The sequence below is a fragment of the Nicotiana tabacum genome, chromosome 5, assembly GCF_000715075.1.
Source record: "Nicotiana tabacum cultivar K326 chromosome 5, ASM71507v2, whole genome shotgun sequence".
Classification (NCBI taxonomy): Eukaryota; Viridiplantae; Streptophyta; class Magnoliopsida; order Solanales; family Solanaceae; genus Nicotiana; species Nicotiana tabacum.
In genome coordinates, this window is record NC_134084.1 from 24,810,402 (window position 1) to 24,836,297 (window position 25,896).

At 38.1% G+C, this 25,896-nt stretch overlaps 2 protein-coding genes and 1 pseudogene across 2 annotated transcripts; 2 read left to right on the forward strand and 1 right to left on the reverse strand.

The window, feature by feature from the left end:
• Positions 1–297: 297 nt before the first annotated feature.
• On the forward strand, positions 298–4,646 carry LOC107811075 (agmatine coumaroyltransferase-2-like; annotated as a pseudogene).
• Positions 4,647–10,413: 5,767 nt separating this feature from the next.
• Positions 10,414–11,639, reverse strand: LOC142180721 (uncharacterized). The gene is made up of 3 exons (XM_075252784.1): positions 11,210–11,639; positions 10,844–11,036; positions 10,414–10,651 (listed from the first exon to the last, which is right to left on the reverse strand). Exons 1-3 carry the CDS (start codon positions 11,637–11,639, stop codon positions 10,414–10,416), a joined length of 861 nt encoding a protein of 286 aa, XP_075108885.1.
• A 1,451-nt stretch (positions 11,640–13,090) lies between these two features.
• LOC107811077 (uncharacterized) lies at positions 13,091–20,262 on the forward strand. The gene is made up of 4 exons (XM_075252785.1): positions 13,091–13,718; positions 13,887–14,320; positions 14,475–14,638; positions 19,614–20,262. The coding sequence occupies exons 1-4, from the start codon at positions 13,091–13,093 to the stop codon at positions 20,260–20,262; spliced, it is 1,875 nt and encodes a 624-aa protein (XP_075108886.1).
• Positions 20,263–25,896: the final 5,634 nt, after the last annotated feature.

Below are 25,896 nucleotides of genomic sequence, written 5' to 3' on the forward strand. Positions count from 1 at the left end.
ACCTCACACAACTAGTATCAATTGTATGGGACACAAAATAAAACTTCTCAATAATAATGGAGCACCCCGTCCACTTGGCGGATGGATTGTACGTTTTCCTGACTTTTCTCTTTGCTGGGACCTAGATCGATATGGTTGATTTTCTATTTCTAGCTTGAACTAAGGCTTTCCCACCAGCATAAACATGTCATGTTCATAGTATATATAAAGCTAACCTATCCCCATAATTAATAGAACAAGCTAAACTATAACCGAAGGCCAAAATACCCCTCTAGAGAAAGCACACAAATAATAAGCATGAATGTGAAAATTGAGAGCTCGAGAATCATCAAGCCCTTTTACGAAGGAACTTGTCACGACCCGGATTTTCTATCCTCGGAAGTCGTGATAGCGCCTACTAATGTGAGCTAGACAAGCTGACTATTTGAACAAATTACTTTTTTACCCAATTTATATTCTTTAACAATTATAAAGCAATAACGTGTAGACAGCGGAAATTACAGTAAGCAGAAGAAAATACAGTAAACTATCTGAAATATGTATCTAATACAACTGTTTGAGTCTCGACCATCCAGAACTGGTGTCACAGTTTCACAGACGATCTAAGAATACTACATACAAAGTCTGAAAGATAAAAGATACACTGTTTCTGAACTAAGTAAATGAAACAGGAGTAAAGGGACAGAGGGAGACGTCAGGGCCTGCGGACGCCTGCAGGACTACCTTAGATCTCCGCGTGGACTGAAGGCAGCACCCAATCTATGGTCCAAAAAGTGCTGCTCCGGGATCTGCACACAGTGCAGAGTGTAGTATCAGCACAATCGACCCCATGTGCTGGTAAGTGCCTAGCCTAACCTCGGCGAAGTAGTGACGAGGCTAGGACCAGACTACCAATCAAAACCTGTGCAATTCAACTATATACAACGGAAAAAGAAGAACAACAATATACAGTCAAGTATGGGAGGGGTAACATGCTGCGGGGGAACTACCAATTTAGAATAGAAAGATAACAGGTAATTGAAAGAAACAACATATCTCAAACATCAACAAGGAATCAGAAATCAATAAGTGCACGGCATCACCCTTCGTGCTTTTACTCTTGTCCTCACCAAAGCAATCAAGTAATGAAAATGTGCACGGCATCACCCTCTGTGCTTTTTCTCTCGTCCTAACAATATAATTAATATAATCGACACAGAATGGTACATCGTGCGGCACGACATCACCCTTCGTGCTTTACACTCTTTCCTCACAAATCATACACGGCATCACCCTTCGTGCTTTAACACTCTCTCACCAAACAATATACGGCATTACCCTTCGTGCTTTAACACTCTTCCTCACCCAAGCAACAATCATAAACAATAGGGCAAGGAAATAAATGAAATTACAATAAGAATCCCGGCAAGGGAACAATAGTTCAACAAACAAGTCCTGGCAAGGGAACAACATCAAAAGAAAATATCAACATCCCGACAAAGGAGATAACGTTAAAAGCAACAATATCCCGGCAAGAGAGATAATATAATGATTCTCTTCTCTTTTTCACTTTTACTTCTCAACTCACTTCGCAACTTGAGCCAATGCTCTAAAAGGTTCAATCACCACTTATACTTTCACATTTCATTATACAACTTGAGTCAACGCTCCTCAATATTCAAATGTCACAATTACTTCCACAAACTTTTTCCAACAATAGAAATCATCATCAAAGCATGAAATAATACAACGAAGTCATAATAATCACAATATAAGACTCACGTGCATGCTTGACACCAACGTATAGATACTCGTCACCATGCCTATACGTCGTACTCAACAAATACCACATAGAAAATAGGACTCGACCCCTAATCCCTCAAGCTAAGGTTAAACCAAACACTTACCTCGATGCCACGAATACAATTCAAGTCTCAACTATCGCTTTACCTCTTCATTCCACCACCAGTTCGCTTTATCTAGCTACAAGCTACTTAATTACATCAATAAATGCTAAATGAGTCAATTCTAATGCATGAAAATAAGTTTTCCAAAGTTTTACCCAAAAAGTCAAAAATCGCCCCTGGGCCCACATGGTCAAAACCTGAGGTTCGAACTAAAACCCGAGGTTCGAACTAAAACCCGATTAACTATTCCCCCACGAACTCAAATATATAATTTGTTTTGAAATCGGACCTCAAATCGAGGTCCAAATCCCCAATTTTTGAAAAAACCTAGGTTCTACCCAAAACACCCAATTTTTCCCATGAAAATCATTGATTTTGAGTTGAAATCATGTGAAAAGATGTTAATAATTGAAGGAAACAAGTTAAAATTGACTTACAATCGATTTGCAAGAAGAGTTGTCTTTGAAAAATCGCCCAAGAGTGTTTTGGTTTTGAAAGAGTGTGAAAAATGAAAGATTTTCGGCTAAGTTATAAAATTGCAGGTTGCAGATGTCGCAATTGTGACCAGGGTTCGCAATTACGAACCTAGACTTCTGCTAAGTTCGCATTTGCGAAGAAGCTTTCGCATTTACAAAGTGGGAATTGCGAATAGTATGTCGCATTTGCGATGACTGGCAAAAACTGGGGGGGATCGCATTTGCGATAAATCTCTCGCATTTGCGAGGTAGGCTGGCCTGGACTACTTTCGCATTTGCGAGCCAGGCTTCGCAACCGCAAGCCTGCAATGCAACAGCTGAAATCTGCAATTTCTCATGTCCAAAATCCACCCCGTGGCCTATCCAAAACTCACCCGAGCCCTCGAGGCTCTAAACCAAACATGCACACCAACCTAAAAATATCATACAGACTCGCTCGTGCATTCAACTCACTAAAATAATATCAACAACTATGAATTTAACATCAAAATCATGAAATTTCTTAAGAACTTCAAATTTTCCAATTTTCTCAAATACGATCCGATTCACGTCATCTCAAGTTCGTTTATTACCAAATTTCACAGACTTATCTTAAATCACATATAAGACCTGTACCGGGCGCCAGAACAAAAATACGGGCCCAATACCATCAAGTTTTAAACACATTTCATTATCAAAACTCATAAATAATTCAAGAAAATAATTTTCTTTAAAAATTTATTTCTCAGGCTTGGGACCTCGGAATTCGAATCTGGGCATACGCACAAGTCTCATATTTTCCTACGGACCCTCCAGGACCGTCAAATCACGGGTTCGGGTCCGTTTACCTAAAATATTGACCGAAGTCAACTTAAATATATTTTAAAGTAAAAATTCATCATTTTTCACAGATTTTCACATAATGGCTTTCCGATTACGCGCCTGGACGTCACACGTAAATTAAGGTGATGCCGAAAGAGGTTTTTGAGACCTCGAAATGCAGAATTTATTTTTAAAACAAGTGATGACCTTTGAACTCCACCTTCAACCACAACTCACATTCCCTTCAATGTCTCTGACAATGTTACCTATGATGCTTTGATTGCTTTGATTTTCGCCTATCGCCCACCCACCCCACCAAGTTCCACCATTGAAATGGGACTTAGAAAAACCTTAGCAGTTTATAGGGAATGGGCTGGGAGAATATGCCAAGATGTAAATGGCCAAAATCGTGTGATTTTTCTCAATGATGAGGGAGTTCGATTCGTCGAAGCATCAGTTGATGCCACGTTGGATGAATTATTGCCCTTAAAGCCTTCTCCTTCTTTGCTTGGTTTACATCCTAATATGAAAGACGTAGTTGAACTAATCCAAGTTCAAATCACAAGGTTCACTTGTGGTTCCATGGTGGTCGGGTTCGCCGGCCACCACATGATAGCCGATGGCTATGCGGCACGCAACTTTTTAATTGCGTGGGGCCAAACTTGTCGCGGTGTAGAAATTAATCCACACCCTTTGCACGATCATGCTATTTTCCACCCTCGGGACCCTCCTCTTATTGAATTTAACCACGTGGGGCCCGAGTTCATGTCCAAATTATTAGTAAACAAGAAAGAAGAGCACCATTGAAAATACAAAAAGAAACATAGTTGTACACAAAGTGCATTTCTCATTGGAGTTCCTAGGCAAACTCAAGGCAAATGCTTCTTTCATGAATGGGAAAACCAAGACTTATAGCACGTTCGAAAGTCTTGTTGCCCATTTATGGAGGGTCATAACTAAATCACGCGAACTAGACGGGACACAAAATACCTAAATAAGAATCTCAGTGGATGGTCGCAGAAGAGTTATACCAAGAGTGCCAGATGAATATTTTGGTAACTTGGTTCTTTGGGCTTTTCCAACTTCAAAAGTGAGAGACCTTTTAAATGAGCCACTTCACTATGCAACAAAGATAATTCATGATGCCATCACAAAGGTAGATGATAAGTATTTCAAGTCATTTATTGACTTTGCAAATCACAAAGTCACAGAAGATCTCATCCCTACTTTAGACATGAACAAAGAATCACATTGGCCAAATTTGGAAGTTGCTAGTTGGTTAAGGTTTCCTTTCTATGACTTGGATTTTGGTACTGGTCGCCCTTTCGTTTTTATGCCTTCATATTACCCAATAGAAGGAATGATACTTCTTGTGGCATCCTTCATTGGAGATGGAAGCATTGGTGCTTTCATTCCTTTACACCAAGATAACTTGGCAACCTTTGAGAAAGTTTGTTATTCTCTTGATCTGAAAGCAAAATAAAAAGAGCTATGAAGTTATGGGATACAAAGGAAATAAGTTAAATAATATAATGTTGTTTGACTGTTTGTAGCTTATTAGCTAGCACTTCGGTTGTTATCTTTTATCCTAAAGTTTTTTTATTTGCTTATTGTCATGTTGATGGTCCTTAAATCTTGGAGAAGAAGTTATTGTGTAAGTTGGCTTTTTCTGATTATAAGTGATTGAAGAATAGAAGGCTATTTTTCTATATTTTAGCTAGATCCAACTCCCCTCCATTTCCTAGTCTCTCCATTTCTCCAAGTTCCTATTTGGATTGGAGACACTTGTCATAGTTAAAAATTAATGGACAAGATTTAATTGAATAATAAACCTCTAGCCATGATTAAAGTATTTAATTCCTACTTTTATCCCTTCTCAAATAATATCCTTTGCAATCTACAATTATGGCTACACATTATCTAAGATTCTCTCTCTTTTTTGTAATGAGTTGCATTTAAACTCGGTTTTGGGGTCACAACTGAACCTATACCCACTTTGTAAAAAAGTTTGCAAGCTTACCTACTTTATGATCAACTTCAGACTTATGGGTCTAAAGTTATAAAAAAGATGCCTGAAGTGAAAAGATTGCACTTCAACTACACTTAAGGCAAATAGGTTTGAAGTGCAACCAATAGTTTCATGCACTTAAGGTTAATAAGTCTGAAGTGAAAAATTGCACATCAGATGCACTTAAGACCAATAAGTTTGAAGTGAAAAATTGCACTTCAGATGTACTTAAGGCCAAAAAGTCCGAAGTGCAACAAACGTTTTCATTCACTTAAGGCCAATAAGTCTGAAGTGAAAATTGCCCAGAAACGAAAAATTTGTTCTTCAAATTATAACAATCCAATATATGATTTAATACCTAAATCTACTCCAAATGAGCTCAAATTTGAAATATAGCCTCCAAATATCATCAGGAACAAACCTCAATCATCAATTTGTTAAAACAACAATAAATCTAATGAACCCATTTTGCAATTAAGAAAAAGAAAAGAAAAGAAGAAACCCTAAGCAATAGTAAAAAAATAAAACATCATAACAGCTCATCATTGTTTTATAAACTACATTAAAATATATTCACAACCACCATATAAAATCATTGTCACCCGAAAATGAAGTAGGAGGAGGAAAAGGAGGAGAAAGATGCCTGAAATTGTTTAAAAAGTGGGTACAGGTTAAAACTTTTTTAAAAGGAATAATGGCCTAAATGATACCTATACTTGTACCACTTTGTCATGACGGTCCTCCTACTTCACTTTTTTTCATCCAGACACTTTAACTTGTTCAAAATCTATATTTTAAACCCCTCTGACCATGTGTGTATCTTACTTGCTTGACGTGGATGACACATCATATTCCACGTTATTTTTTATATTGTATCTACTAAAAATACTTATTATATACTACTTTCATAAAGAAAAAGAAAATTAATGCATCTATCTCATCTCCCTTCTCTCAAATTAGGGCTGCCTTGTGCTTAGCAGTGCACAAATATTTTCTTCCTTATACGTCTCATATCCCTTCTTCCTCAAAGGTTTTTATCTGTTTATTAACTGATGAAGCAATTTATATTGATTTTCGGCTACTGAGCCAATGATTTAATTGGAGAAGTTACAACTTGCCAGAGATAAACTGAATGATTGTGTATGATATAGTTGATGATTTTTGGCCCAAAATATTTGGGCAGAAAAAAATTACAGCACATCCTATCCAAAGCACAAGAACTTTTGTTGAGTTGCAGAGGGGAGAGAGAAAATGAGGAGTGAGGCCATTTTAGACGGCTAGTTTTGCAATTCCGTCAATTATATCACTTTCTGCCGTGAAGAATCAATATTTGTTTTCACGACGTTAAATTGAGACGTCTTAGTGGCTCTGCTTTTGTTTATAAACACGGGGGAGGGGGGGGGGGGAGAAGAAAAGAAGCATTAGCTTTTTTCTTTTTCTTTTTTTAGCTTATTTTATTTTTCATTCGTATTTTGATGATTTTTTTCTCCTTATATTTTAGTTATTTCTTCTTCAAAATCTTCATATGCACGCTCTTGGTCGCGTGAATTACACACACTTTGTCCAACTCAACCATTTTGTTGCCACATGTGCTTGGTCAACAGTCAGAGGAGTTTAAAATATAGATTTTGAACAAGTTAAAGTGTATGGATGAAAAAAAGTGAAGTAGGAGGACCGGCATGACAAAGTGGCACAAGTATAGGTATCATTTAGGCCATTCTTCCAGTGGATATAAGTTAAATGGGAGCGACCAAATAGGGCGCCCCGTGCAATTTTTACGTTTTCTTTCCGTGAGTTAATTTTTTTTCCCATTTTCATAAAATCTTCTAACATTCTCATTACAAAATGATAAATATTAGAGGTAAATTCCAACCTTTGACAATAAAAATTAAAGAACGGTACAAATCCATTTGGAGGCTTCAGTTGAGTTGCCATTTTTCTATTTCTTTTGCATCTTCAGAGCAATGAAAAAAGGATTCAATTTTATTCAAAAAGTTGAGTTAGTAAATTCTACAAACACATCACATTGTATACAACTTTTTTAATTGACAAGTGCCACAATAAGGAGCGCACACGGCATAAATAAGTATCTAATTTCTAAGGAATAGAAATAAATAATAAATAAATAAATAAGAACCTGGCAAGAATTGGTTGGTTATATCCAGAAAAATGAAGTTCCACGAACTTGCTATCTTGTTCTCTGTTTTTCCACTTGTTGTTTTTTCTGTTGATTTTTGACCTAACAATGACTTTAAGGACTTGATTTTCATGGTAAAAGTCTGAAAGATTTTCTTTGGTGTGGTGATTTTCGGTGTTGCAAAGAGGGATGAATTATAGGAAGTTCACCGCTAAAAGAGATAAAAGATAGTATTATTTGAGAACGGATAAAAGAAGGAATTAAATATTTTAATCATGGTTCGGGATTTATTTTATTCAATTAAATTTCATCCATTGATTTTTAACCATGACAAGTATCTTCAAAACATGGAGAAATGGAGAGACTAGAAAATGGAAAGGAATTGGATTCATTTTAGCTTACCATCTTCCCTCTTCCCCCACCCCCGGATACTTTGCTTTTCTAGCATTACTCAACATTGACAAAGCTTTTCATCTTTGACAAATCATTTTATTTTTTATAATTACATCACGGGAGGGATAGGCGAAAGGGAAAGGGGAACTACCCTACTCTAGCCCTCAACCCCAATCTTTCGGGTTTGATTAGCACTGGGTAGTGTAAATTTGGAATCTGAAGGTGTTTGGGCAAGAGGATGATTTTGTATTTGGAGGTTCTGAGTATCATACTGCTTTAAATGTAGAGATTTTGTTGTTTACAAGGCCAAATAAGGTATACATTCGACCGGCGATCAAATTTGTGTTACGGTTCGGATTAATTATTTTTTATTTATATGGGCAAATTAATTGAACGAAAAACTTTAATAATTGTTGATACCGATTGTGATGTACTCATACTATACTTCTGCATATTTTTGTGTAGATCCAGGTACTTCGGACCAGACTGATAGGTAGTGAGACATTTCATACACCGGAGACTTCAAGGTATCCCTGCATGATCCGACCACAGACTTCAGAGTCACCCTCCTTGTTTCATTCTACTGTTTATGTATTTCTGGCAGTACTATATTTTGAGATATTCTCATGTATTCAGTTAGAGCTTATGACTATGTACGTACCAAGATCTGGGGAATTTTGTTGAGTATTGTCGTTGTGGCATGTATTACTCTTATTTCTGCATTTATATAAAAAACTCAGTTTCGCTGTCTAGAATGAATGTTAAGTGTTAGGCTTACCTAGTTTTAGGAACTATGTGCTATCATGGCTCATGTGGAGGATTTTGGGTCATGACAATATACATGTGTATACCTTAAAAATGGTTAAGTTAAATCACATGGCACCTTGAACACTAAAAACCTTTGGAGGGCACTGGTTGAGCAGAATACTGGTGCCTCCGTTGCGTTAAAATCATGAGTTCGCTTCTGGAGTAGGAGGTACAATAGTGAGTAGTTTAGCATACTTATTTTCTATCACGAATAAAATCCTTAACTTTTTTTTTGGTGGAAATAAAAATTTATTATTCAATCATCCAGAACCAAAACATATACAGTTTATCATATCATCATGTCCTTCCCTTCCCTTCCTATATCTCTATCCTCCTTCCACTATTAAGTGCTAAACATTTTGATATTATTCTATTCAACAACTACTTGTATAGATTCTCTACCTAGTTTGTCTCCTTCTGTTGCCTCTTTTTCCGTATTAACTTCCAAACATATGTATTTACATGTATATTGTATTTGCTCCAGTATCTTGGGGTCTTGGTACTTTCTGCAACGAAACTGCTTCGTCCATGGCCCTCCAAATGTGATATATGACTGCTGCCAAAGCTGCCTGTGTAAATGATCGTCCTATTTTTCCTTTTGGTGCTCTAGACATCCTTCGCCATAAACCTGTCACCTCTGTGTTTCTTAGTTCATCCCAATCTATTTGAGGACTTCTTCTAAGCACATCTTAGAGAATGCATTCGAAAAATATATGATCAATCAATTTTGTGTGACCATCACATAGCATACACTCACTGTCTTGCTTAATCTCCATTCTTAGTGTTCTATCTTTTGTCAAGAGTCTTCTTCGCATTGCAAGCCAACAGATAAAGCTATGCTTTGATTTTTTCATTTTGTTCCACACCCATATGCTCCAAGTCCTTGGTTCCTGTCCCCTATTTTCCATTGATAACCACGTTTTATTGTATGCTTTCTAATCTTGTTCTTCTATCCATTCTCTACATACCATGTTGCATACCTATCTCGTATGCAACATATTTTCCTCCAGTACTAACAACAATCCTGTGGGGGATGTAGTTCCACCAGGTTTTCCCTTTCAAGTGTATATGGTTCACTCATTTAACCCATAATATGTCTTCTTTGCTTGCAATGTGCCAAACATATTTTTCCACCGCTGCTTCATTACAAGTATTGCATTCCCTTATTTCCAGACCCCTTTTCATTTTGGTCTGCAAACTAGGTCTCATGCTACCAACGGTACCTTATTTGATACTCCTTTTCCATCCCACAAGTAATTTCTATAGATTGTCATAATGTCCTTTATTACTTTCTTTGGGAGAATAAAAATTGTTGCCCAGTATGTATGTATGTTTATCTACATAGAGTTAATCAATTATACTATGCCTGCGTATGATAGATGTTTTGATTCCCATGAGTTTATTCTTGTACTCAATTTGTCCACCAGTAGTTCACAATCCCTTGCTGACAGTTTCTTTGATGATATAGGTACCCCTAGGTATTTGAAAGGTAATGTCCCTTGCTTATATCGTGTTATCTCACAAATATTTGCTAGGCATTGTCCCTCCATGTTTGCACTGTATATGTTTGATTTTCCAACATTTGTGCTTAGTCCTGAGGCATTAGAGAAAGCTTGTCATCCTCTGAGCATGAGTATCACAACTTGGTAGTTTTCTTTACTAAACATTAGGATCATCCGCGAAGCAAAAGTGATGTAACTTCAGACTCTTACACTTTGTGTGGAGAGCAAAGCCTTCCAGAGTGGCTACCCATTGCATGATCCTCGTAACATATTCCATACATATCACAAATATTAGAGGTGATATAGGGTCTCCCTAACACAGTCTCCTTCTCCCCTTAATATAGCTATAGATTCCCCCATTCAATGCAATTGAGTATTGTGTAGTGGATATACATACCATAATCTATTTGTCAAATCTGGGTGGAAAGTTTAATGTATGTAGCATCTCTTCCACAAAGCCCCATTCCACAAAGTCGTATGCTTTCTTTAAGTCTATCTTTATAAGACAGCTTCTTGTGGTTTTCTTCCCGTTGTACAATTTCACCAGGTCTTGACAAATGAGAATATTTTGTACTATGCTTCTTCCTTTCACAAAGGCACTCTGGTTCTCAGCAACTACTGTAGGCAGTACTCTTTTTAGCCTATTGAATAACATTTTGGATATCACTTTGTAAATTGTATTACAACAGGCGATAGGCCTATAATCTCCCATTTTTTCTGCATGGTTACTCTTTGGAACTAGAGTTATCACTGTGTTGTTTATGATCTTAAGCATTTTTTGTGTTTCAAAGAACTCAAACACACTCTCTACCAAGTCTTGTTTCATCACTCACCAACAGTCTTTGAAAAATTGGCTCTCATAGCCATCAGGCCCTAGGGACTTGTCTCCTGATATTGACCATAGTGCCTCCTTTACTTCTATTTCAGTGAATTGTTCTTCCAACCTATCTATCTGTTCTTGTTGTACTATAGGACCTCTTCGAACAAGATCACAACATATATATTGTCTCCCTTTTTTAGAATCCCCTAGTAGTCACTATAAAATTTTGTAAAGGAATTAGCAGTCCTTTCTATATCAGTATGAACCTGCCCTGATGAGACCTTAATGGAGAAGATTTTATTGGAATTTCTTCTAGATTTTATCACATTATGGAAATACCTTGTATTCTAGTCCCCTTGCTTGAGCCACTTTATTTTACTCTTTTGTGTAAAAAACTGCTCCTTAGCAACCTTCCATTTAATGCTTTCTTGCAGCAGGCTAACTTCCTCATTTATTAAATCAGCATTTCTTGGATCCTTCTGGATCTTCTCTTGACAATTTATCAATCTTGCCATTGCTATTTCTGCATTCCCTTCAATAACAGAGAACCTTTCCTTGTTTAATCTTTGCAAAACATATTTTGTTATATTCATCTTCCCCACAAGTTTATATATTTTGGTGCCTTTCAACTCAGTTTTCCAAACTTTTTGCACTTTTGTTTTGAATTCTGGTAATAGGCTCCACATATTAAAGTATCTGAATTGCTTCTTGTGTCCTGTGTTCCCCCTTTCCCAATTTAATACAGCCGGGCAATGGTCATAGATTTCTTCACTCATGAAGTGAACTTCTGATGCTGGCAAGTATGTCATCCATTCATCATTTATCAGTACTCGATCTATTTTGTTTGCTATCTCCACCCTGTTTGTTGTTTCATGTGAAGAATGCGTGATGAGTTTTCAATGTCTTAGCTCCATGTTTTGATGATCTAACAAACTTACTGTCAAGAACCAGATAGGGAACCTGACACACTTGGTATAAATTGATAATCAACGGACTCCAGCTAATGTGAATTGCTGCAACTGTAGAAGATAGAGAACCAACACAGGGACCTGATCCCTTGTGTTTCCCTAACAGCAGTACGAAAGCCAACTATGTACAGTTGGAAAGTGACTGCCACAGAAACTGTGTACACAGTGCAGCGCAGTTCTGCAGTTACTTGTCCTTTGACCAACCAAGTGCTTACATCATTCAAGTGATGTCATCAAAGGTGTATTAACAAGAGCATTACAATGAAACATCACTTGAACACTTGAGAATTCACTTCAAACATTCAAGCCTTCTAAGGTTCGTTCATTTAGTTCTCAAGTGCATCAAGAACAAAGTTTAAGGCTACTACGGATCAGTTCCTAAATCTAGTACTTTGTTGTCCTTAGTTGAGTTGTAACTTTGTAATTATTCTTCATTGTAATTCCTAATTTGCTTAGCTAGAAGCGTTGCTTAGGAACCTCTTTCTAAAACCATAAACCCTTTGCGTTTGTGTCGTGACTAGAGTTAGTTATGAGTTGAAGTCTTTGTAATAGATGTATTGCAAATTGGCTTGTAATAGGTGTATTACGAGTTAGTGAAGGATTAAGAGTTTAATTCCTAGATTGCATAGGTTGTAATTTAAAAATTGCTCATAGTAAAGTTGATCCTACCAGCATAGGTCGTGATTTTTTATCCCCTTGAATAGGGATTTTCCCACGTAAAACTCCCTGTCTTATTTACTTACTATTTTATTAAAGTTCTTAGTGGAAACTCATAGAGGATCTGGTACTCTATAGTTTGGTGGACTCACATAAACTATCAATTGGTATCAGAGCAAGTTCCTCCTATCAGGCTAACACCTAGGAAGGATCCTTATGGCTGCTCCACCAAATTTTGAAGAAGGTCAATCTACGTATAGACCACTCAAGTTCAATAGACAATACTATGGGTGGTGGAAAACAAGAATGTATGATTTTATCATGGCTGAAGATTCTGAGTTGTGGGATGTCATATGTGATTGTCCTTATATCCCAACGAAGAACGTCAGAGATCTTCCATTGACGATGCCAAAGACCAAAAAAGAATACACTGACGCAGACAAGAAAGCTGTGGAGAAAAATTTTCGTGCCAAGAAAATTTTGGCATGTGAAATAGGATCTGATGATACAATAGGATCTCTGCTTGTGAAACTGCTAAGGAGATATGGGAAGCTTTGCAAACAGCATATGAGGGAACCACTCAAGCAAAGCAATCCAAGATTGATATGCTCACCACCGAGTATGAACTCTTTAGGATGAACGACGATGAATCTATTCAAGATATGCATACAAGATTCATTTCTATCATAAATGAGTTACACTCACTTGGTGAAATCATTCGCAAGAACAAGCTCGTGAGGAAGATCCTTAGTATTTTGCCTAGTTCATGGGAGAGTAAAGTGAATGTTATTACTGAAGCAAAGGACCTGCAAGAGCTGACCATAGACGAGCTGGATGGAAATCTAAAAACCTATGAGATGAAGAGGAAGATAGACAGTGAAAGAAGAGAACCAAAGACAAAAAAGAACTTGGTACTCAAAGCTAAAAGCAATGACTCAAGTGAGGAGGACAGTGGCATGACTTACTTAACCAAAAGGTTTCAGAAGATGGTCAGGAGAAATGGAGGAATACTAAAAAAGGGCAACTCCAGCAGACCAAAGAACTATGACCTTTGCCACAAATGTGGAAAGCCAGGGTACTTCATCAAAGATTGTCCTCTCATGAAGCATAAACACTCCAAATACAACCCTGATAAAACCGCAAAGAGGAACCCGGTTCCTGACAAGCACTTTAAAAGGAAGAGATCTGCTGACAATGTGGTGAAACAGGCTCTTGCAGCATGGGGAGATTCCTCTAGTGAGTTTGAAGAAGAAACTGATGCAGGTGACATTTCCATGATGGCAGTTGAAAGTGAAGAAAATGAATATGATTCAATATTTGTTTTGATGGCTCAATCAGATAATGATGAAGATGATGACAACAGTGAGGTAAATTTCAGGGATGTTCAGAGAAATCTGAAATCCTACTCCCCTAAGAAACTCATGTCATTAGCTAGTGTATTAATTGATGCCTATCATAGTCCTGTGGAGGATAAAGATGCCTTGACCTTAGAACTAGAAGAAGCTGAACAAACAAGAGATGATTTGGTAGTGTGTGTAGTTGACCTAAAGGAAACTATAAGCAATTTGGAAGATGAAAAAATGGTTTTGACTGAAAAAATTGCTAGTATAGAACAGGAAAGAGATGACTTGGTGGTTGTAGTTGTTACCTATAAGGAAACCATTGAAAATTTCAGTAAAGAAAAAGAAACCTTAGTGAAGAGAGTGACTGAAATTGAGGAGGAGGGAGATGATCTCTTAATAGTGATTGCAGACCGGAGGGAAACTATAGAGGGACTAGGAACTGAATCTAGACCTGGAAATTCTGAAAAAGGAAAAGAGGTAGCCAATGAGGCACATATTAGGCTTGAAAACGAGTTGAAAGCTGTGAAAACTAGATTGTGTGTTGAAATTGAAAAATAACAAGCATCTCCAAACTAAACTAGAAAGAGTAAAAAATGATCTTGAAAAATCCATTAAGTGGACCTGATCCTCAGAAGCTATTACTGCCATGTATGTTAATAATGGTGGGAACCGACAGAGAATAGGGTTTCAAAGGGAGAAAACTCCTTACAACCCCCATAGCAAGTATGTTACTGTACCGGATAACTGGTTGTGTACCCACTGTGGGAGCAATGGGCATCTCAAGAAAATTACCAAGCCAGGGTCCAGTCTATTCAGAAAAACAAAGCGTTTAATGAAAAGGTAACTACTAAAAAGGGACCAAGTGCCACCCATAAAAAACGCATGTTACCTGCATGGACTAAGAGAGCTCTTATTTATCCTCTTGATTACTACAAGGGACCCAAACTTGTTTGGGTTCTTAAAACTAACTCTTGATTTCCTTGTGCAGGGAACAGTGAAAGGAAGCAGTCAACAATGGTTCATTGTGTCGCGTCCCCTTTTTCTCGCGAAATCGGTCTTGTGACATTTAGGAGGACAACTCGTTCCCTATTGGAAATTGGGTTTTGGAACTTGAAGAGTCTCCATCTAATGATTAAATGCATTAGGACACTAAGAAGGGTTTGAGTTTGAAGAACCAGAGTTTGGGTAAGGGCTAGAAATTATCTCGAGGGGAAGGTGTTAGGCACCCCTCAAGATCCACCAGTGTGGTTCCCGGCCATGTTACAATTGGGACTTCACATAATCAAATAAGCAATTAAGGGCCTCAAATAAAAGGGGATTTTCACATATTATTGCAAATAAATTGAAAGTTTGGAGAGAATAAGGAAAGCAGAAATAGTTCGGACAATAAAACAAGTTAAAAGGAAAGGGGGTTCTAGGTTTACAAACAATATGGATCATATCAATGCAATACCCGGCAATCGCTCCTCAGAAGAGGGGTTGCACGTGGTATTAGCGCACCAGTCATCATATCCATATCTACCCTTCCCACCCCGTTAAGGTAGTAAAGCGTAGAATGGTGTCGTTACTTATTGCATGCTAGTACCCGCCCCAATGCTATCAGTCCCGGAGGCATTTGGGACTACTAGTCCTAAAGGAAAGGAAATTTTGCTTTTCAGAGTTTTAAAAGGATAAAATTCTAGGGCGACAATCAAAACATATAAGGTAGGTATGGGGAGAACACATAATAGTTTAAAGGGCTCAAACAGGCCTCATCATTTAAAGAGACAAATTGGCTAGCATGACTTACAAGTACTGGTTATGGTCTGAACTCAAATTAAAGCGTAGGATAGGCTGATTCATCACATATTTCTCAGATGAGGAGTCCGAATTAGCCTTCCATGGTTGTAATTTATCAAAGACTGATGCAGTTAATTAATTACCTAATGGTTTGCCTAAGTGAGACCTATAGGCATGATATCTACCAGTGCTTACTCCGATTTTAAAGAAGGCTTACTGATTGTAGAAAACACATAAGTTATACAGACGTTAAACGACATTACCACTGATTTTAGTCTTGTAGATGAAATAAACGAATCAGATTCAACTGGTTACTCCTATAGGCATGATGTCTAGGCGTTGTTGATTTTATGACGATTATAAAAGTGCAGGAGTCCTATAGACATGGTATCTAGAATGAAAATTATTATTACTTAACCCATAACTGTTTGCCTAATGATAGATGTAAAATGCAGAAATGCAGAAACTATAGGCAGGATTTCTATATGACGTGCATGAATGTAGAAAACTTATAGGCATGATTTCTAATGAAATGCGGAAGTGCAGAAATTGTAAATGGTAACACCTATGAGCTTGCTGTCTACCCTTTGCATATATGAGTGACCCTCCCCTTTCACTAGAACTCCATAAGTTATTACAACATATTACAGACCAGAATGAATTAAGAAAAGTAAAATTACATCAGAAATTAAGCTACAACGAAGGAGCCTAATTCAGACTCAAGGTCCAACAATATGAGGTGAACCAACTTCCAGGATCCGGTTTCCAAAGCCTTCTCTTATTTGGGATGTGTCAAAGCTCATCAAGAGCCTCAAATGAACTCCGGGCAGTGCTTGCAACCCAAATATATTGCAGAATTAAGAGCATAGTGCGGTGTGGAAATGTCAGGCCTCAAATGTTCAAGTTCATAGGGAACTCAAGGTCCCAAAGCAAGGATCACAAGAGGGGGGCAGAACTTAGAATCAAAGAGTAAGTGTAAGTGCATAGATGGGGAATTAGGGAGAGCCATGGCAGGCTGGTAGTCATGCCCAGCAATCAGAAGTGCTGGCACACCCCTGACTAGCCTATTAGCCACATTTGAGAGTTGGGATCCATTGAGGATCAGGTTCAGACCTAAGCAGCAATTAGATGTTGTCAGGCCATGAACCTTAACTCAAACCATAGAAGGGAGTGGGGGTATAGGGAGTTCATAACGAACAACAGATGCAAAGAGAAAGTAGCATACTCAATACAGAACATGAACAACAAAGTAGACAGGAGTGTAGCAACTGTAAAATAAACACATAGGGATGGTACTGAAATCGAAATTAAGGCATACCAATTTCAGGTAAACAAATAAGTGAAAGTTGAAGTCTTGTAAACCAAATTGCAAGCAAACATTACAAACAGATCTCAGAAGAGAGTAGAGTAGAGTATGTAATTGAGAGGTGTGCATGTAAAATGTTGAACTGAAGGTTCAAGGTGTCTAAGTGTAGAAGGGTCGTGGACCTTTTATAGTGCAGAAAATAAGTAAGAAAAGGTAAGGGAATAGTTCGCAATCAATCACACAGAATCTCCCTTCAGTTAAGGGATTCTGATTTCAAACGGGTAAAAGACAATTAAGGAAACAATTGGATTAAAATCTTTTCCAAAGTAGTACAAGAAGGGTGAATACACAGGGTTTATTTAAGGCAAAAGTCCAATGGTACGCAGTTTGTAAAAAATAAGGAAATGGAATCAATCAAACAGCCAGGGAAATCAAAATTACAAGTTCAATTCGAATGAACCAAGTCATAAAAAGGTAAAGGAGGTTCAATCAAAGAAAATCAGTAACAATCAATCAAACCCCCATTAGAGGATTTCAGAATCAATCATTAGTTGGTAAACCTTTTAAAAGCAGAGTTTCTCATATATAAAGCACACAAATATGTGAATCAAGAAGGAATTGTAATGTTACTTAGAAAAGAGTCCGACATAGAAAGGTTTAGAATCATAAGCAAAGGGGTACAAGTTCAGTTTGTAGACTCATAATGAGTCTGAGAGTCCAGGGTCCCAAAGTAGAACCCTAGTCCAAGATAAAACTTGCCAAAACCTAAAGTCTAGGGTTTTCAACTTTAATCAGAAGCAGAGACGAAAGGACAGATAACAGGCTCAGAGGTCTCTTTCAGAGACTCATGAGAAACAAACAGACATGATACATAGTCAAGAGCATAGAGAACACGTTTTGAGAAAAACTCAGAACTTAAACAAGTTCAGAAGAAAAAGTGATACAAACTTAAGAAGCGGTAGATGAAACACATTTAGCAAGAACACGAACAGAGTCCAGTAAAGCAAACAAAATTGAAGAACTTAACAGTAAACACATATAGTAGAAGAGCAATGAAAACATAACAAGGATAATCATGTGAGCACAGGAGTAACATGTATAAAAAAAAGTAGAAGGACAGTACATGTGTAGTAAAAAGAAGTCACACGAGCATGATATATACAAACATACATAAAGAAAAGAAGAAGAAGAATCAGAAAGATGTTTTTTGAAAACCCTTTAAGAAACCCTAAATCGAAGACAAACGATTTTGAAAAAAGAATTTGGGGAAAACACTTTAAATGTCAAGTAAAGCATAGATACAACACAGATCTAAGCAAACAAACAGAGAAAGAACCTCGAATAGCTTAGGGTTTTGGAGAAACCCTAGAAATGAGAAAGGCTTGGAAGAAGGTCCGATCTTGAGTCAGACGAGTTAGAATCAGGCTCCTAATGCTTGAATATGTCGGAGCATGGCCGGAGAAGCCATAGAACTGTAGATTCTGAGAGGATCTGAAGGGGAACCATCGAGGTCAGGCCTTGAAGCTTTGAACAACCATGGTTTGATGGTGGAGGGGGGTGAGTACCAACCATCCATGGCCTGAGAAGCCGTGGATTCCGGTGAAAGGCGGTTGAAAAGGGGTAGGAGGAGGCTAGGGTTCCAAAGAGTTTTGAGAGACGAAGGGTTTCAAGGCGGCTGAGAGGTGGAAATGAAGGATTAGGGTAGGTCATTTGAGTTTAATTATGGAAGGGTGAATTATGGTCGTTGATTTGCATGATCAACGACCTAGATCTAAGAAGGTAGGTGGGGAACCGGGTAGGGCCGTTTGGATTGGGTTATGGGTTGGGTCAAATAGAAAAATGGTTCGGTCCGGTTGGGGTTAGGATTGGGTCAATTTAAGGGCTAAAATTGAAATGAAATGGGGCTGTAATTGAAATGAAATGGGGCTAAATGTTAAATAGCCAGTTTTCCTTTTATTTTATAAAGAATAGTAAAAATAATTTTAAAAGAAAATTAAAAGTAATGAGCCAATTAATAATATATAAATATCAATTTAAAAATACTGTAACCAATTTTACAATTATAAAATGCTATTAATCTTAAAGTAGGCTAGAATTGCAATTATATGCAATTTAGTCTTTTAAATACCAAATAAATTTGTAAAAATGTACAAAAATTATCTTAACTATATTTTGGTATAAATATAGGAATAAAATAAATTATTTACCATATTGATAATTTTGGGAATAATTATGGATTTGTACTGCTAAAATGGATAGTAAATTGATTTTAAAAACTCTTCAAAAGATCGGAAAAATACTAAAACACTTGGGTATGCTTACGTATGCATATATATGCTAGTTTGAAAGTATTTTGTATATAAAAATACATAGGAAAAAATTGGGTATCGACACATGGATAGTGGATGTTCAAAGCACATGACTGGGAACACCATGGACTTTCTTTCACTAAAAGTCGTGCAAGGAGGGAGTGTATCCTTTGGCAATGGGAAAAGGGATACATTCTCGGAGTTGAAAAAGTTGGGAAATCACTCACTCACTCAATTGAGAATATGTACTATGTCAATGATCTTAAGTACAGTCTCTTGAGTGTCTCTCAGATTTGTGATAAAGGAAACAAGGTGGAGTTCTTGTCCAAGACACAGTTACAAATCTGGTAACTGGTGAAGTGGTACTTGTAGCCAAAAGATACAAGAACATCTATGTTGCTGATTTCGAGTCTATACAAAGTGGTGATCTGAGTTTCCTGAAAGCTATTGATGATGATGCTGAACTTTGGCACAAAAGACTGGGGCATGCAAGCTTCTCTCTTCTGAACAAACTAATTCAGAAGGAACCGGTTCATGTTCTGCCCATGTCAAAGTTCAAAGAACACAAAGTCTATGATGCTAGTGCTAGAGGGAAGCATGTGAAGTCCTCATTCAAGTCAAAGAAAGATGTCAGCACCTCAAAACCACTTGATCTCCTTCATATGGATATGTGTGGCCCTATGAGAGTGCAAAGCAGGGGAGGAAAAAGATACATTTTTGCGATAGTGCATGACTACTCCAGATTCACTTGGACTTTGTGTCTTAGAACAAAAGATGAAACCTTTGAGGTATTCATGGCCTTTGTGAAGAAAATCCAAGTGAAGATGGAGTCTAGAGTAGCATGTATTATATTGGATCATGGAACAAGATTTGACAATGCTAAATTTGATGAGTTCTATAATGAAAATGGCATTACCCTCAACTTCTCAGTCCTAAGAACTCCCCAGCAAAATGGAGTTGTGGAAAAGAAGAATAGAACTTTGGAGGAAATGGCAAGAACAATGCTAATGACAGTGGGATTGCAAAGAGCTTCTGGGCTGAAGCTGTCAACACTGCCTGCTACTTGGTGAACAGGTGCATGATCAGATCTCTCCTGAACAAAACTCCCTATGAGTTGTTGAATGGAAGAAAACCCAAGCTGACTCACCTAAGAACATTTGGGTGCAAATGTTATGTTATCAACAATGGAAAGGATCGGCTTGGTAAATTTGATGCCAATAGTGATGAAGGAATCTTTTTGGGGTATTCTTCTCAAAGAAAACCTTACAAGATATATATCAAGCGGACTCAGTGTGTTTAGGAAAGTGTTCATGTAATCTTTGACGAGTCATATCCCTCCTTTGAGAAAATCAACAAGGATGATCAAGATGGGGAGCCCTTACTGGTTCCAGGTAAAGTCATCGACATGACAAATGGAAAGGCAGACATGATGAGTCAAGTGAAGGAGCCAAGTGGAAACAATGCAGCTTCTTCCTCAAGGGAACCAGGTACCACAATTACAACTACTGAAGCTGAAGAAAGAGTTGTTGATGCAGTGTAAGGTACTCCAAAAGCATCTGAGAGAAGAACACAAGGGAACCAGATAGATCTTCCCAGCTCCTCTACAAATAAGGTTCAAGTACCCAACTGAAAACACAAAAGCTCCTATCCTCTTGACAACATAATTACCCCTCTAGATTCAGGTGTGCAAACCCATTCAAAAGCCATAAATTTACTTGCCTTCTCAGCCTTTCTTTCCCAAATAGAACCCAAAAATATCAAAGAAGCCTTAAAGGATGCAGACTAGATTACAGCCATGCAAGATGAGTTGCATCAGTTCGAAAGGAACAATGAATGACACCTAGTACCTAGACCCTCTGATCGAACCATCATAAGAACCAGGTGGGTATTCAAGAATAAGCTTGATGAACATGGAAACACATCAAGGAACAAGGCTAGGCTAGTGGTTCAAGGTTATAATAAGGAGGAAGGAATTGATTATGATGAGATGTTTGCTCTAATTGCTCGAATGGAAGCTATTAGAATACTAATCGCTTTTGCATCACATATGGAATTCACTTTATTCCAAATGGATGTCTAAAGTGTATTTATGAATGGATTTATTAAGGAATAAGTCTATGTAAAGCAATCTCCAGGGTTTGAATGTCATGAACACCCTGAATATGTGTTTAAACTGGACAAGGCATTGTATGGGTTGAAGTAGGCTCCTCTATCTCGGTATGAAAGGCTATCAAAGTTCCTCTTAGAAATTAGTTTTACAAGAGGGAAAATTGATGATACCATTTCCTGAAGAAATGGGGGAGGAACCTGCTCATCGTTCAGGCAATTGATGATATCATTTTTGGGGCAACAACTGATTCACTGTGTGAATAATTTGCAAAACTCATGGGAAGTGAGTTTGAAATGAGCATGATGGGTGAGTTGAATTTCTTCTTGGGTCTTCAAGTGAAGTAGTCCACAAAGGGTACATTCATTTGCCAGCAGAAATACATCAAGGAGCTCTTGAAGAGGTTTGATATGGAAGCATCAAAAGTGATATGCACTCCCATTGCAACGGTTACTCGACTGGACATGGATGAGTCTAGATCTTCTGTGAGTCAAACTATGTATAAAGGCATTATTAGGTCTCTTCTCTACCTTACTGCCAGCAGACCTGATATTGTCTTTAGTGTGGGGCTATGTGCAAGGTTTCAGTCAAATCCCAAGGAATCTCATCTGAAGGCTGCCAAAAGAATTTTGAGATATCTTAAGGGAACACAGGACCTTGTCCTGTACTACCCCTCAGGTGACAACTTTAATCTTGTTAGGTATGCTGATGCTGACTATACTGGTTATCTTTTGGATAGGAAAAAGTACTTCTAGAATGGCTCACTTTATAGGATCTTGTCTCATCTCATGGGGCACAAGGAAGCAAAACTCAGTGGCTCTTTCAACAACTGAAGCAGAATATGTAGCTGCAGCTTCCTGCTGTGCTCATCTCCTATGGATCAAACAACAATTGGAAGATTTTGGGATGTTTACTGACTGTGTACCTCTTCTATGTGATAACACCAATGCACTCAACATGGCCAAGAATCCAGTTCAACACAAAAGAACCAAGCACATTGATATGAGACATCATTTTCTGAGGGACAATGTGGAGAAAGGGCTTATCTGTATGAGGTTCTGCAGTATAGAAGACCAAATTGCAGATATCCTCACCAAAGTATTGAGTAGGGAGCATTTTGAAAGAAATAGGGTGAAGCTGGGGGCTATTGAAGCCTAATTGAGAACCTGATTCCCATCAATGGCTATGAAAGTCCCCTTCAGGTAATATTAGCTAAAGTGTTTTTTGGGAAAATCTAACTCACTTCAATACCATTGTAGGTAGACACGCATGATGATTATAGAAGCTGTAAATGCATTGCATGGGCGGTGAAAGAGGATTGAAATTTTCAAAGACAGGTCAAGAACCTGGTTCTTGTACCAAAGGTTAGTAGTCCTATGCATTCTTTAATACACATCTTGAAAAGAGGTGCAAATATCAACTGTCATGTCATCCACCTTTTCAGACTCTACTGTCACGTCTTTTCATTTCAAATCCTTTCCATCTCCCTCTGAAACGTTGCAACTCCCCACACACTACTGCCGTTTCAGAACCGGTTTATATCTTTCTTCCTCATAATTATCTTCTCTCATTAAAACCCTCTCTTCTCTTGACCGTTCATATTTCTCTCATCAGACCTTCTTTAAAAATTCTCAACTTTATCTCTTCAATGGCTGACAATCACTCCAAAATCCGTTCTTCAGTCGACACTAACCTAGAGAAAACACTTGAGTCCTCCGTCCCTAATGAATCCTCTGTCACCATTCCAGTCTTAACCACTGAAACCACATCAAACCCAGATTTCCCTTCACTCTTCAGTTCTAATGCGACTATCTCAGACCTCACTCTCCTTCCAAATGATAAGGACTCAGAAACCCCAAAAATCGATGATCCTTCATTTTTGTCGTCTGAGATTCTCACCGACCAAGGCAAAAGTGGAGAACGGGGTAAAGCTCAAAAATTTGTTGAGGTTTTAGAGGCTAGTGTTGATCAACCTTCCGCTATTGTTGCTTTAGATTCTATGGTGTCCATGGAGTCTCTAGAGGAGGAAATCGTTGCAACCATTATTGTTGTATCTATAGATGGAATAGTATATGAGGTAGTCTCTAGTGAAACCAAGTCTTGGAGGAATGAGACATAGGAGTTAGTGGAAGAAGGAGCCATGGTGATAGTTGAAAGCTCTGCACCAGCAAAAACTACTGGGACTTCTTGTGAAGGACCTGACTCCTCTCCGGAGGAAATAGGTCAAGGATCCCCCTTCCTGGTCAGTTCTGCTCCTGCACCTTCTCCACACTTTGATGTTGAGCCCTTGGAAATTTTGGTTCCTGAGATGAGGTCTACTGATGAGGAAGATTAAGACAACATTGCTCTTGATGCAATTATTGTCAAGCGAAGGGCAGTAATCACTCCTAAGTCTTCTACTAAGCGACCTACTACTAGGTTGCAAGCAAAGGAAGCTTATGAGTAAGAAAAAAAAAGAGGTTGGTGAAAAATGGTGAGGTAGTATGTGATAAGAGTGTCCCTGTGGAGGAAGTGGATGAGGAAGCAACAGAGAAACCTAGTTCTTTGGTGAAAATGTCCCAGAAGAAGAAGCAATCTGCTTCAGTGGAAGATGTTACAACCCCCAGTTCAAAGTTGAAAGATGCTGTGAGTGAACCATCAGTTTTTGATGAGGATGTTTTGGTCAAGTCTAGTGGAAAAGCAAAATCAAGTATTGTGAAGTCTAGAAAGAGAAAGTTGGAACCTGTAAAGAAACCTGGTTCGGCAAAGAAAGTGAAAATGGAGACAAGGTCTGCTACAGAACGTTTCAGGCACCAAAAGGTCTTGTTGGGTCACACTTTTGACCCAACAATTTTTGATATGGCTGGCATAAGACAAGTAATTGAAATGGTTGAGTTTCAATAGTGGGGGCATTTATTCCAAATGGATGCGCCCAAGGTGTAAGAGGATGATGTTCAAAGCTTCTATGCCGACCTCTTTCCTATTGACACTGACCATATTTGTGCCTTAGTTAATGGGGTGGATATTGTGTTCGATGTTGCTCTGCTTGAGGATATTCTGAAAGTCCCTACTGTTGGTTTGTCTATAGTGAAGGATGTGTGGGGGTCAAACTTCAGAAATGCTATCGTGAAGGAAAATGCAAACCAGAAAGGGGAACGGGTTCACAAGAAAGCCTTGCTCCCTATTTATCAGTTGCTCTTCGAGCTGGTGAACAAGGTTCTTCTAGTCGTGCTGAGAGGAGGTGCATGACTTCTAGGTCTGACTTGTACCTGATGGAGGCACTGTTGTACCTGATGGAGGCACTAGATGGATTTACACATGTGAGCTTTCCTGCTATCATGATTGAGCACATGCAGAAGGTAGCAACTTTCAAGGATGGCAATTATGGTCTTCCGTATTGGTTCCTTCTTACACACGTGTTTAAGTTCTTCAAAGTGCCACTGGGATAATGCAAAGTAGGAACCAAGAAGCAGACTTATCTCAAACAACTTTGGAGGAATGTGAGTGTATTGAAAAGAATGGAGGGGTAGGCAGTACTTCGACAATCTCTCAGCTCATCAATGCTCAAAATAGTACAACTGAGGAGATTCAAAAGTTGAAGGCATGGAATGCTATCCTAGAAGGTCAGCAGGCCTAAGGGGCCTCAGGGTCAAATGAGGAGATAGCTCGCTTGACCAAAGAAAATGTTGACCTCAGGGCACAAGTGGAGAACCTGAAGAAGAAACTGCTCATCGAGCAAACGTTGGCGAATGCCCGAATAGATCTTGTTCTTCAATCCTTGTTGCAGCTTCCAAACCCTCTCTCCTAGTGCCCCCTAAGCAACCCCTTTCAGTGACCAGTTTCTGGATTTTCTATTCTTGTTTTAATAACTTGGTAGTTGTTTTTGTTTATCTTTGTTTTGATGTGGATGGGATGTACCTGTACTTCTTCCGATGACAATAGTCCAATCTTTGCCTTTACTGTATAGCAAAGGCATATGTGTTATATATAAAACCTATCCTCTTTTGCTATCTAAATGCTTATGTTTTCAGTTTCTCTTTTGTATCATGTTGTGTGAACATATGTGGCATGAGTTAGCTAGGCTAGACTTCTTTATGCTGATTGCCTGCTTGTGTATTTGATACGCTCAAATTACACTTTAATTAAATAGTGTAAGGTGGTCGGTGTCAAATATAATAACCCAACAAGGTTGGGGTCGAATCCCATAGGGAATAGGTGTGAAAAGGTTACTCAGATAGTGTGTTACTTGACTAAAGTCATAATTCTATTTGGTTAATGGTAACAAGAGTATGAATTGAGTTTGGTTTGTAGAAATAACTAATTGTAATATTGAGAATGTAAATAATTTGATTAAAGAAACCAATGTTGTGTTCCTTTCAATGAAGTGTAATGCTATCAGTGTTAATATGATATATTTCTAATGGAAGGTTCTTTTGATATGCAAATCATTTCTAAATGACTACCCAATATTTTCCAATAGTTGGGTAGTATTTCCTCTTTATGATTTTTCCAAATATAAAAGAGTTGAAATTAAGAACAATCAATATATTCCAAATAGAACCCACTTATTCTCAAGCGATTCTATTAAACAAGGTTTAAAGCCTTGAGTCTTTGATAT

Excerpts from the sequence above, each read along its gene's own strand:
- LOC142180721 (XM_075252784.1), bottom strand. The coding sequence starts at position 11,639 with ATGACATACTTGCCAGCATCAGAAGTTCACTTCATGAGTGAAGAAATC. Across the intron at positions 11,037-11,209 it reads GCAGTTTTTTACACAAAAGA|GGGATTCTAAAAAAGGGAGA; the intron begins GTAAAATAAAGT and ends AGTGACTACTAG. Across the intron at positions 10,652-10,843 it reads CAATTTTTCAAAGACTGTTG|GCTAAAAAGAGTACTGCCTA; the intron begins GTGAGTGATGAA and ends GTTATTCAATAG.
- LOC107811077 (XM_075252785.1), top strand. The coding sequence starts at position 13,091 with ATGAACGACGATGAATCTATTCAAGATATGCATACAAGATTCATTTCT. Across the intron at positions 14,321-14,474 it reads TTGAAAACGAGTTGAAAGCT|AGAATAGGGTTTCAAAGGGA; the intron begins GTGAAAACTAGA and ends GGGAACCGACAG. Across the intron at positions 14,639-19,613 it reads ACAAAGCGTTTAATGAAAAG|TGGTGATCTGAGTTTCCTGA; the intron begins GTAACTACTAAA and ends GTCTATACAAAG.